Source organism: Stomoxys calcitrans, chromosome 1, assembly GCF_963082655.1.
Source record: "Stomoxys calcitrans chromosome 1, idStoCalc2.1, whole genome shotgun sequence".
NCBI classification, from domain to species: Eukaryota; Metazoa; Arthropoda; class Insecta; order Diptera; family Muscidae; genus Stomoxys; species Stomoxys calcitrans.
The window spans coordinates 173537003-173549045 of NC_081552.1; the positions used below are offsets into that span (position 1 = coordinate 173537003).

Sequence of the window (12043 nt, forward strand, 5' to 3'; positions counted from 1 at the left end):
CATAATACACAATTAATGAGACAAGCCCAGCACAGTACAAATTTTGAACAAACTAACCCTCCTAACATTTTTATATACAGATACCACACAAAAATCTCACACATCAGACACAGAACACACACAAACCACAGAAACGATCACCGAAGAAGACAAGCTCACCAAGAGAAAGATACGCACACGCGTCATCAAGAGGATCAAGGGTGGCAAGCAGGAGATTACAAAGGTCGAGACAGTCGAAGAAGAAGACAAACCCGAAGAACAAATAGTACAAGAACTACCCGAAGAGGTTAAAGTTGTCGAGTCGGTTTCCGAAGATGGCAAGATCACCAAAAAGAAGACGCGCACTCGCACTATAAAAAAGATCAAGGGCCAGAAAGAAGAAGTCACCAAGATTGAAACTGTAGAAGAAGACGGTGAGGAGCCCGAAACCACAGTCACAATAGAGGAAATTCCTGTTGACGACAGACCCAAAGAAATGGAAGAACTTCCAGAAGAGGTGCGCGTTATTGAGACAGTGTCTGAAGATGGCAAGCCCAAGAAGAAAAAGCTGCGCACTCGTGTCATAAAGAAGATCAAGGGTGATAAACAAGAAATCACCAAGATCGAGACTGTCGAGGAAGACGACAAACAGCCTGAAACCACCGTCACCGTCGAAGAGGTTCCAGTCGTAGACATCAAGGAACTTCCGGAGGAGGTTAAAGTTATCGAAACTGTGTCCGAAGATGGCAAGCCCAAGAAAAAGAAAATTCGCACGCGAGTCATCAAAAAGATCAAGGGTGACAAACAGGAAGTGACCCAGATCGAAACTGTTGAAGAGGACGGCAAACAACCAGAGACTACTGTAACGGTTAAAGAAGAACCCGCCGAAGAGCAACCCAAAGAAATCGTAGAACTTCCCGAAGAGGTTCGTGAAATTGAGACAATAGCCGAAGATGGCAAACCCAAGAAGAAAAAGTTGCGTACCCGCGTCATCAAAAAGGTTAAAGGCGACAAACAGGAAATCACTAAGATCGAAACGGTTGAGGAAGACAACAAAGAACCTGAAACCACAGTCACAGTTGAAGAAATCCCTGTTGAAGAAATCAAAGAACTTCCCGAAGAAGTCAAGATTATCGAAACCGTTTCTGAAGAAGGCAAGCCCAAGAAGAAAAAGATTCGTACACGTGTCATCAAGAAAATCAAGGGTGACAAACACGAAGTCACCAAGATCGAAACAGTGGAAGAAGACGACAAAGAACCCGAAACTACCGTCACAATTGAAGAGGTTCCCGCCCAGGAAGAACAGCCAGAAGAAATCAAGGAAATGCCAGAAGAAGTACGTGTTGTGGAAACAATCTCTGAAGACGGTAAGCCTAAGAAAAAGAAGATTCGCACACGTGTCATCAAGAAGGTCAGGGGTGATAAGCAAGAAGTCACCAAGATCGAAACGGTTGAAGAGGACGATAAACAACCAGAAACCACTGTAACCGTAGAGGAAGGTCCAGCCGAAGAAGAACCCAAGGAATCTGAAGAACTTCCCGAAGAAGTTCGCATCATCGAAACAGTCTCAGAAGATGGCAAGCCGAAAAAGAAGAAGTTGCGTACTCGGGTGATCAAGAAAACAAAGGGCGACAAACAAGAAATCACCAAGATCGAGACCATCGAAGAGGACGATAAACAACCAGAAACAACAATCACCGTGGAAGAAGTTCCCGTCGAAGAAATCAGAGAACTTCCCGAGGAAGTGAAAGTCGTTGAAACTGTTACAGAAGATGGCAAACCCAAGAGAAAGAAGATCCGCACACGTGTCATTAAAAAGGTCAAGGGCGACAAACAGGAAGTTACCAAAATTGAGACTGTCGAAGAAGACGATAAACCGGCTGAAATAACAGTCACCGTCGAAGAAGTCCCAGCTGAAGAAGAAACTGGCGAAATCGAAGAACTTCCAGAAGAAGTTCGCGTTATAGAGACCGTGTCCGAAGAAGGCAAACCCAAGAAGAAGAAGTTACGTACCCGTGTCATCAAGAAGATCAAGGGAGATAAACAAGAAATCACAAAGATTGAGACCGTTGAAGAGGATGACAAACAACCGGAAACTACTGTCACAGTTGAGGATGTCCCAGTTGAAGAAATCAAAGAACTTCCTGAAGAGGTTCAAATCGTTGAAACCGTTTCCGAAGATGGCAAACCCAAGAAAAAGAAGGTGCGCACACGCATTATCAAAAAGGTCAAGGGCGATAAACAGGAAGTCACCAAGATCGAAACCGTTGAAGAAGATAACAAAGAACCAGAAACAACTGTAACTGTCGAAGAGGTTCCAGCTGAAGAACAACCGAAGGAAATTGAAGAACTTCCAGAAGAAGTCAGAGTAATAGAAACAATAACAGAAGATGGCAAACCCAAGAAGAAGAAGCTGCGTACCCGTGTAATAAAGAAGAACAAGGGCGACAAGCAAGAAATAACCAAAATTGAAACTGTTGAAGAAGATGACAAACAACCAGAAACTACAGTCACGGTTGAAGAAGTCCCCGTCGAAGAAATTCGGGAAATGCCGGAAGAAGTAAAGGTTATTGAAACCATATCAGAGGACGGCAAGCCTAAAAAGAAGAAGATACGCACACGTATCATCAAGAAGGTCAAGGGTGATAAACAAGAAGTCACCAAGATCGAAACTGTCGAAGAGGACGACAAGCAACCTGAAACAACTGTTACTGTCGAAGAAGTTCCAGCGGAAGAAGAACAACCCGAAGAAGTCAAGGAAATGCCGGAAGAAGTTCGAGTTATCGAAACTGTCTCAGAAGATGGCAAACCTAAGAAAAAGAAGATTCGCACACGTGTCATCAAGAAGGTCAAGGGTGATAAGCAAGAAGTCACCAAGATCGAGACTGTTGAAGAAGACGATAAAAAACCAGAAACCACCGTGACAGTCGAAGAAGAACCTATTGAAGAAACACCAGAGGAAATTTATGAAATGCCAGAAGAAGTACGTGTTGTCGAAACTGTATCTGAAGATGGCAAGCCAAAGAAGAAGAAGATTCGCACTCGTGTTATTAAGAAGGTCAAGGGCGATAAACAAGAGGTTACCAAGATCGAGACAGTGGAGGAAGATGATAAACAACCAGAAACCACCGTAACTGTGGCGGAAGTTACCGTCCAAGAAGAACAGCCAGAGGAAGTAAAGGAAATGCCAGAAGAAGTACGCGTTGTGGAAACAGTCTCTGAAGATGGCAAGCCCAAGAAAAAGAAGATTCGCACACGTGTCATCAAGAAGGTTAAGGGTGACAAGCAAGAAGTCACGAAGATTGAAACTGTCGAAGAGGATGACAAACAACCGGAAACCACCGTAACTGTGGAGGAAGTCACCGTCCAAGAAGAACAGCCGGAGGAAGTAAAGGCAATGCCAGAAGAAGTACGTGTTGTGGAAACAATCTCCGAAGATGGCACATCCAAGAAGAAGAAGATTCGCACACGTGTCATTAAGAAGGTCAAGGGTGACAAGCAAGAAGTCACCAAGATTGAAACCGTTGAAGAGGATGACAAAGAACCTGAAACAACAGTTACTGTTGAAGAAGTTACCGTCCAAGATGAACAAGAACCAGAAGAAGTAAAGGAAATGCCGGAAGAAGTTCGTGTTGTCGAAACTATTTCCGAAGATGGAAAGCCCAAGAAGAAGAAGATTCGTACACGTGTTATCAAGAAGGTCAAGGGTGACAAGCAAGAAGTCACAAAGATTGAAACAGTTGAAGAGGATGATAAAAAACCGGAAACCACCGTAACTGTGGAGGAAGTCACCGTCCAAGAAGAACAGCCAGAGGAAGTAAAGGCAATGCCAGAAGAAGTACGTGTTGTGGAAACAATCTCTGAAGATGGCAAACCCAAGAAGAAGAAGATTCGCACGCGTGTCATTAAGAAGGTCAAGGGTGACAAGCAAGAAGTCACCAAAATTGAAACCGTTGAAGAGGATGACAAAGAACCTGAAACAACGGTTACTGTTGAAGAAGTCACAGTACAAGAAGAAGAACCGGAAGAAGTAAAAGAAATGCCGGAAGAAATTCGTGTTGTGGAAACTATTTCAGAAGATGGCATGCCCAAGAAAAAGAAGATTCGCACACGTGTCATTAAGAAGGTTAAGGGTGACAAACAAGAGGTAACTAAGATCGAGACTGTCGAAGAGGACGACAAACAACCTGAAACTACTGTTACAGTTGAAGAAGCTCCTGTCGAAGAGGAACAACCCGAAGAAATCAAGGAAATGCCAGAGGAGATTCGTGTTGTCGAAACTGTATCGGAAGACGGCAAGCCCAAGAAGAAGAAGATTCGCACCCGTGTCATCAAGAAGGTCAAGGGTGATAAACAAGAAGTTACAAAGATTGAAACTGTCGAAGAAGATGACAAACTACCCGAAACCACAGTAACGGTTGAAAAAGTCACCGTCCAACAAGAAGAGCCGGAACAAGTAAAAGAAATGCCTGAAGAAGTACATGTTGTAGAGACAGTGTCTGAAGATGGCAAGCCCAAGAAAAAGAAGATTCGCACTCGTATTATTAAGAAGATCAAGGGCGATAAACAAGAAGTTACCAAGATCGAGACAGTGGAGGAAGATGATAAACAACCAGAAACCACGGTTACTGTAGAGGAAGTTCCAGCAGATGAGGAACAACTCGAAGATATCAAGGAGATGCCAGAAGAGATTCGTGTAGTGGAAAGTGTATCTGAGGACGGCAAACCCAAGAAAAAGAAGATACGCACACGCGTCATCAAAAAGGTCAAGGGAGACAAACAAGAAGTTACCAAGATTGAAACCGTTGAAGAAGACGATAAGCAACCAGAAACCACCGTAACTGTGGAGGAAGTCACCGTTCAAGAAGAAGAACCAGAGGAAGTAAAGGAAATGCCAGAAGAAGTACGTGTTGTAGAAACAGTCTCCGAAGATGGCAAGCCTAAGAAAAAGAAGATTCGCACTCGTATCATCAAGAAGGTCAAGGGTGACAAACAAGAAGTCACCAAAATTGAGACAGTCGAAGAGGATGACAAACAGCCCGAAACAACAGTTACGGTTGAAGAGGCCCTAGTTGAAGAGGACCAACCGGAAGAAGTTAAAGAATTGCCGGAAGAGGTGCGTGTCACGGAAACTGTATCCGAAGATGGCAAGCTCAAGAAAAAGAAGATTCGCACGCGTGTCATTAAGAAGACAAAAGGTGACAAACAAGAAATCACCAAGATTGAGACAGTGGAAGAAGATGACAAACACCCAGAAACCACAGTTACCGTTGAAGAAGTCTTGGTTGAAGAACAACCAGAAGAAGTCAAGGAAATGCCAGAGGAGGTTCGTGTAGTCGAAACAATATCGGAGGATGGCAAGCCAAAGAAAAAGAAGATTCGCACACGTGTCATTAAGAAGGTCAAGGGCGACAAACAAGAAGTAACCAAGATCGAAACTGTCGAAGAGGACGACAAGCAACCCGAAACAACAGTCACGATTGAGGAAGTCCCCGCCGAAGAAGAGCCCGAAGAAGTAAAAGAAATGCCCGAAGAAGTTCACGTTGTTGAAACTGTTTCCGAGGACGGCAAACCTAAAAGAAAGAAGATTCGCACGCGTGTCATCAAGAAGATCAAGGGTGATAAGCAAGAAGTCACCAAGATCGAAACTGTCGAAGAGGATGACAAAAACCCAGAAACAACAGTTACCGTTGAAGAAGGTCCCGCCGAAGAAGAAACGCCTGAGGAAGTCAAAGAAATGCCAGAAGAAGTTCGCATAGTCGAAACGGTTTCGGAGGATGGTAAGCCCAAGAAAAAGAAGATCCGTACACGCATCATCAAGAAGGTTAAGGGTGACAAACAAGAAGTGACCAAGATTGAAACCGTCGAAGAGGACGACAAACAACCTGAAACTACTGTTACAGTTGAAGAAGCTCCTGTCGAAGAGGAAAAATCCGAAGAAGTCAAGGAAATGCCAGAGGAGGTTCGTGTTGTCGAAACTGTATCGGAAGACGGCAAGCCCAAGAAGAAGAAGATTCGCACCCGTGTCATCAAGAAGGTCAAGGGTGACAAACAAGAAGTAATAAAAATTGAAACTGTCGAAGAAGATGACAAACTGCCCGAAACAACAGTCACGGTTGAAGAAGGTCCCGCCGAAGAAGAAACACCTGAGGAAATCAAAGAAATGCCAGAAGAAGTTCGCGTTGTCGAAACTATTTCGGAAGATGGTAAGCCCAAGAAAAAGAAGATCCGCACCCGTGTCATTAAGAAGGTCAAGGGCGACAAACAAGAGGTAACTAAGATCGAGACTGTTGAAGAGGATGATAAACAACCAGAAACCACAATAACAGTAGAAGAAGAACCTGTCGAAGAACAACCAGAGGAAATCAAGGAAATGCCAGAAGAAATACATGTTATCGAAACTGTATCAGAAGATGGTAAGCCTAAGAGAAAGAAGATCCGCACACGTGTCATCAAAAAGGTGAAGGGCGACAAACAAGAAGTAACCAAGATTGAGACCGTTGAAGAGGACGACAAACAACCTGAGACAACAGTCACTGTAGAAGAAATGCCCGCCGAAGAAGAGACTCGAGAAGAAGTCAAAGAACTGCCGGCAGAAGTACATGTTATTGAAACTGTATCAGAAGATGGTAAGCCGAAGAGGAAGAAGATCCGCACACGTGTCATTAAGAAGGTCAAGGGTGACAAACAAGAAGTTACCAAAATAGAGACTATAGAAGAGGATGACAAACAACCCGAAACTACAGTCACAGTTGAAGAAGTTCCTGCCGAAGAAGAAACAACGGAAGAAGTCAAAGAAATGCCAGAAGAAGTTCGCGTTGTCGAAACTGTCTCTGAAGATGGTAAGCTCAAGAAAAAGAAGATTCGTACACGTGTCATCAAGAAGGTCAAGGGCGACAAACAAGAGGTAACTAAAATCGAAACTGTCGAAGAAGATGACAAACAACCAGAAACTACAGTCACGGTTGAAGAAGTCCCCGCCGAAGAAGAACCAGAAGAAGTCAGGGAAATGCCAGAAGAAGTGCGTGTGGTTGAGACTGTCTCCGAAGACGGCAAACCCAAGAAAAAGAAGATACGCACACGTGTCATTAAAAAGGTCAAGGGTGACAAACAAGAAGTCACCAAGATCGAGACGGTTGAAGAGGACGATAAACAGCCGGAAACCACAGTGACTGTCGAAGAAGTTTCCGCAGATGAAGAGGAACCTGAAGAAGTCAAAGAAATGCCGGAAGAAGTTCGTATTATTGAAACAGTATCCGAAGATGGCAAGCCTAAGAAAAAGAAGATTCGCACACGCGTTATCAAGAAAGTCAAGGGTGATAAGCAAGAAGTCACCAAGATCGAGACTGTTGAAGAAGACGATAAACAACCAGAAACTACTGTAACTGTTGAAGAAGCACCCGTTGAAGAAGAAGAACCCGAAGAAGTCAAGGAAATGCCAGAGGAGGTTCGTGTTGTCGAAACTGTCTCGGAAGATGGCAAGCCCAAGAAGAAGAAGATTCGAACACGTGTCATTAAGAAGGTCAAGGGTGACAAGCAAGAAGTTACCAAGATTGAAACCGTCGAAGAGGATGACAAACAACCTGAAACTACTGTCACTGTTGAAGAAGTCACTGTTCAAGAGGAAGAAGAACCGGAAGAAGTAAAGGAAATGCCCGAAGAAGTTCGTGTTGTTGAAACTGTCTCTGAAGACGGTAAACCTAAAAGGAAAAAGATTCGCACACGTGTCATCAAGAAAGTGAAGGGTGACAAACAAGAAGTCACTAAGATCGAGACCGTCGAAGAAGACGATAAACAGCCTGAAACAACAGTTACTGTTGAAGAAGAGCCCGCCGAAGACGAGCAACCAGAAGAAGTTACGGAAATGCCAGAAGAAGTACGTGTTGTCGAAACTGTCTCTGAAAACGGTAAGCCGAAGAAAAAGAAGATCCGTACTCGTGTCATAAAGAAGGTCAAGGGCGATAAACAAGAAGTCACTAAGATCGAGACCGTTGAAGAGGACGATAAGCAACCTGAAACCACAGTCACCGTTGAAGAAGTCACTGTCCAACGGGAAGAAGAACCGGAAGAAGTAAAAGAAATGCCAGAAGAAATTCGCGTTGTCGAAACTGTATCAGAAGATGGCAAGCCGAAGAAAACGAAGATCCGTACACGGGTCATAAAGAAGGTCAAGGGTGATAAACAAGAAGTCACCAAGATCGAGACGGTTGAAGAGGATGATAAACAACCTGAAACTACTGTCACTGTTGAAGAAGTCAATGTCCAAGAGGAAGAAGAACCGGAAGAAGTAAAGGAAATGCCCGAAGAAGTTCGGGTTGTCGAAACTGTTTGTGAAGACGGCAAACCTAAGAAAAAGAAGATTCGTACACGTGTCATTAAGAAGGTCAAGGGCGATAAACAAGAAGTCACCAAGATCGAGACGGTTGAAGAGGATGAAAAACAACCTGAAACTACTGTCACTGTTGAAGAAGTCACTGTCCAAGAGGAAGAAGAACCGGAAGAAGTAAAAGAAATGCCCGAAGAAGTTCGCGTTGTCGAAACTGTCTCTGAAGACGGCAAACCTAGGAAGAAGAAGATTCGCACACGTGTCATTAAGAAGGTCAAGGGCGATAAACAGGAAGTTACCAAGATAGAGACGGTTGAAGAGGATGATAAACAACCTGAAACTACTGTCACTGTTGAAGAAGTCACTGTCCAAGAGGAGGAAAAACCGGAAGAAGTAAAGGAAATGCCCGAAGAAGTTCGGGTTGTCGAAACTGTGTCTGAAGACGGCAAACCTAAGAAGAAGAAGATTCGCACACGTGTCATCAAGAAGGTCAAGGGTGATAAGCAAGAAGTCACCAAGATCGAGACGGTTGAAGAGGATGATAAAGAACCTGAAACTACTGTCACTGTTGAAGAAGTCACTGTCCAAGAGGAAGATGAACCTGAAGAAGTAAAAGAAATGCCGGAAGAAATTCGTGTTGTCGAAACTGTCTCTGAAGACGGCAAACCGAAGAAGAAGAAGATTCGCACACGTGTTATTAAGAAGGTCAAGGGTGATAAACAAGAAGTTACCAAGATCGAGACGGTTGAAGAGGATGATAAACAACCTGAAACTACTGTCACTGTTGAAGAAGTTACTGTCCAAGAGGAAGAAGAACCGGAAGAAGTAAAGGAAATGCCCGAAGAGGTTCGGGTTGTTGAAACTGTCTCTGAAGACGGCAAACCTAAGAGGAAGAAGATTCGCACACGTGTCATTAAAAAGGTCAAGGGTGATAAACAAGAAGTCACCAAGATCGAGACGGTTGAAGAGGATGATAAACAACCTGAAACAACTGTCACTGTTGAAGAAGTCACTGTCCAAGAGAAAGAAGAACCGGAAGAAGTAGAGGAAATGCCAGAAGAGGTACGTGTTATAGAATCTATATCGGAAGATGGCAAGCCCAAGAGAAAGAAGATACGCACACGTGTCATTAAAAAGGTCAAGGGTGACAAAGAAGAAGTTACCAAGATTGAGACTGTTGAAGAAGACGATAAACAACCCGAAACCACAGTAACGGTTGAAGAGTTGCCGGTTGAAGAACAGCCGGAAGAAGAGGACAAGGAAACCCTCGAAGACAGTAAACCTAAACGAAAGAAGACTCGTACACGTGTCGTCAAGAAGTTCAAGGGTGAAAAACAAGTAACCGTGGAAGAAGATGAGCAACAACCAGAAGAGGAACAGCCAGAAGAAGAACAACCAGAAGAAGTCAAGGAAATGCCAGAAGAAGTTCGTGTTATTGAAACGATAACCGAAGACGGCAAACCCAAGAGAAAGAAGATCCGCACGCGTATCATTAAAAAGGTTAAGGGCGACAAACAAGAAGTTACTAAAATTGAAACTGTCGAAGAGGATGATAAGCAACCTGAAACCACTGTAACTGTTGAAGAGGTTCCCGCAGAAGAAGAAGAACCCGAAGAAATCAGGGAAATGCCAGAAGAAGTGCGTGTGGTTGAGACGGTTTCCGAGGATGGAAAACGCAAGAAAAAGAAGGTTATTCGCACTCGCGTCATCAAGAAGGTTAAGGGCAATAAACAAGAAGTCACAAAGATCGAGACTGTCGAGGAAGATGACAAACAGCCAGAAACCACAGTTACTGTTGAAGAAGTTCCTGCCGAAGAAATTCCCTCTGAAGAAGAACAACTAGAAGAAGTAAAGGAGCTACCTGAAGAAGTTCGTGTTGTCGAAACTGTTGCCGAAGATGGTAAACCAAAGAAAAAGAGGGTTATCCGAACACGTGTCATTAAGAAGGTCAAGGGCGACAAACAGGAAGTCACCAAGATCGAAACAGTTGAAGAAGACGATAAACAGCCAGAAACCACTGTCACTGTTACAGAGGTTCCTGCCGAAGAAGAAAAGGAAGAAGAAGTAACTGAACTTCCCGAAGAAATACGTGTTGTTGAATCTGTAGCCGAAGACGGCAAACCAAAGAAGAAAAAGGTTATTCGCACACGTGTGATCAAGAAAGTCAAGGGCGACAAACAGGAAGTCACCAAGATTGAGACTGTTGAAGAAGATGATAAGGAACCAGTGACATCTGTTACCGTTGAAGAAGAACAGCCAGACGAGCCAGAAGAAATAGAAGAGCTCCCTGAAAAGGTCGAGGTTGTGGAAACGGTTTCGGAGGATGGTACTCCCAAGAAAAAGAAAATACGCACGAAAGTCACTAAGAAGGTTAAAGGTGATAAGGAAGAAACCACGACTGTGCAAACAGTCGAGAAAGAAGGCGCCAAGCCTGAAACCACTATCACTGTCGAGGAATCGACTGTGCCCTCGGACGAATTAAGTCAAATTAAACTGAAGAGAGTGATACGCACGAAGCATGATGCAGAAGAAAAGATTTTAGAGATGCCAGAACTAAAATCAGTTATAATATCACAAAAGGAGGATGGTACGCCAACTAAAACCGTTATCAGAACTAAGGTTATTAAGAAAATGAAGGGACCTAAAATGGAAGTCACAAAAATACGAACCGTAGAGGAGTTCGAAAAGGAACCAGTAACAACGGTCACCGTTGAAGAGTTTATTGAGCCATACCCAGAACAAGTTGAAGAAACCCAAGAAGAGTCACCCATGCAGCCAGTGCCAGTGGAAGAACTCCCTGAAGAAATTATTGAATCGCAAGTCATTGATGAGAACAAAAAGCCCAAAAAGAAGACCACCAGAACACGTACATTCAAGAAGGATGTAGAACCCGAACCAGAATACTACCAAATTCAAACCGTCGAAGAGGAAGGCAAAGAGCCTTACTCTCAGATACAAGTAGTAAGCGAAGAAAACCTACTCGATATCATTGATATCAGTCGGTTGGATGATGAAAAGACACCAAAGACACCCAAGAAAACACAAAAAACCAAAAAGCCCAAGGGTAAGATTAACACTATTTACACTTTTACACTTTCTATGTATGTCTATTTATACTGACACACCGACACGAACACCCCACGAACACACCAACGAACACAAACACGCACACGTACACCAACACTCTCACTTACATTTAAACTCACTCATACTGAAACGAATCGAAATACCTTGTGTGGCATGGTTGTGGCAAGCCATGCGCTGTCTCGCCTATTTTCGTTGATGCTACTTAAATCGATGAATACATTTTTTAACAATTTCCGTATATTTTCCATACAATATAATCCACACCACCACAAACACTCTTATCATCAACTACATCCAACAACAACAACAACAAATAAATAGAAGATAAGCCGAAAAAACAGATCACAGATGAAAAGCCCGTTTTCATTACCACATTCAAATCCGTACAAAACGAAGACGGTGCGACAGTCATTGAAACCGAAAACAAGAAGGTTACCCAAGAGGAGGGAGTACTTGTCGAAGAAGTACTCAGTGATACCGAATCGACCAAAGAACCTGAAGAAACTTTGCCCGCTCAAATCGAAATCGTCGAAGTCAGCGATACAACAGGTACATTTCTACTTACTCTCCCCTACTATAAGACTATTATATATGTACTCGTATATATATATATACATAGCACTACTACATGCTAGTCTACAAGTTCAGGTA

The 12043-nt window shown here is 43.4% G+C and overlaps 1 protein-coding gene across 4 annotated transcripts in view; it reads left to right on the forward strand.

Annotated features, from left to right (window-relative positions):
* Positions 1 to 12043, forward strand: part of LOC106081518 (titin) — a 178603-nt gene that overhangs the window by 130054 nt on the left and 36506 nt on the right. For 2 of the 4 annotated variants that reach the window (XM_059360572.1, XM_059360573.1), the window contains 2 exons: positions 81 to 11369; positions 11714 to 11941. The exons of the other annotated variants lie outside the window; for them this stretch is intronic. In XM_059360572.1, coding sequence (XP_059216555.1) covers positions 81 to 11369; positions 11714 to 11941 — 11517 coding nt within the window. The remainder of the gene's footprint in view (positions 1 to 80; positions 11370 to 11713; positions 11942 to 12043) is intronic. 4 annotated transcript variants of the gene reach the window in all.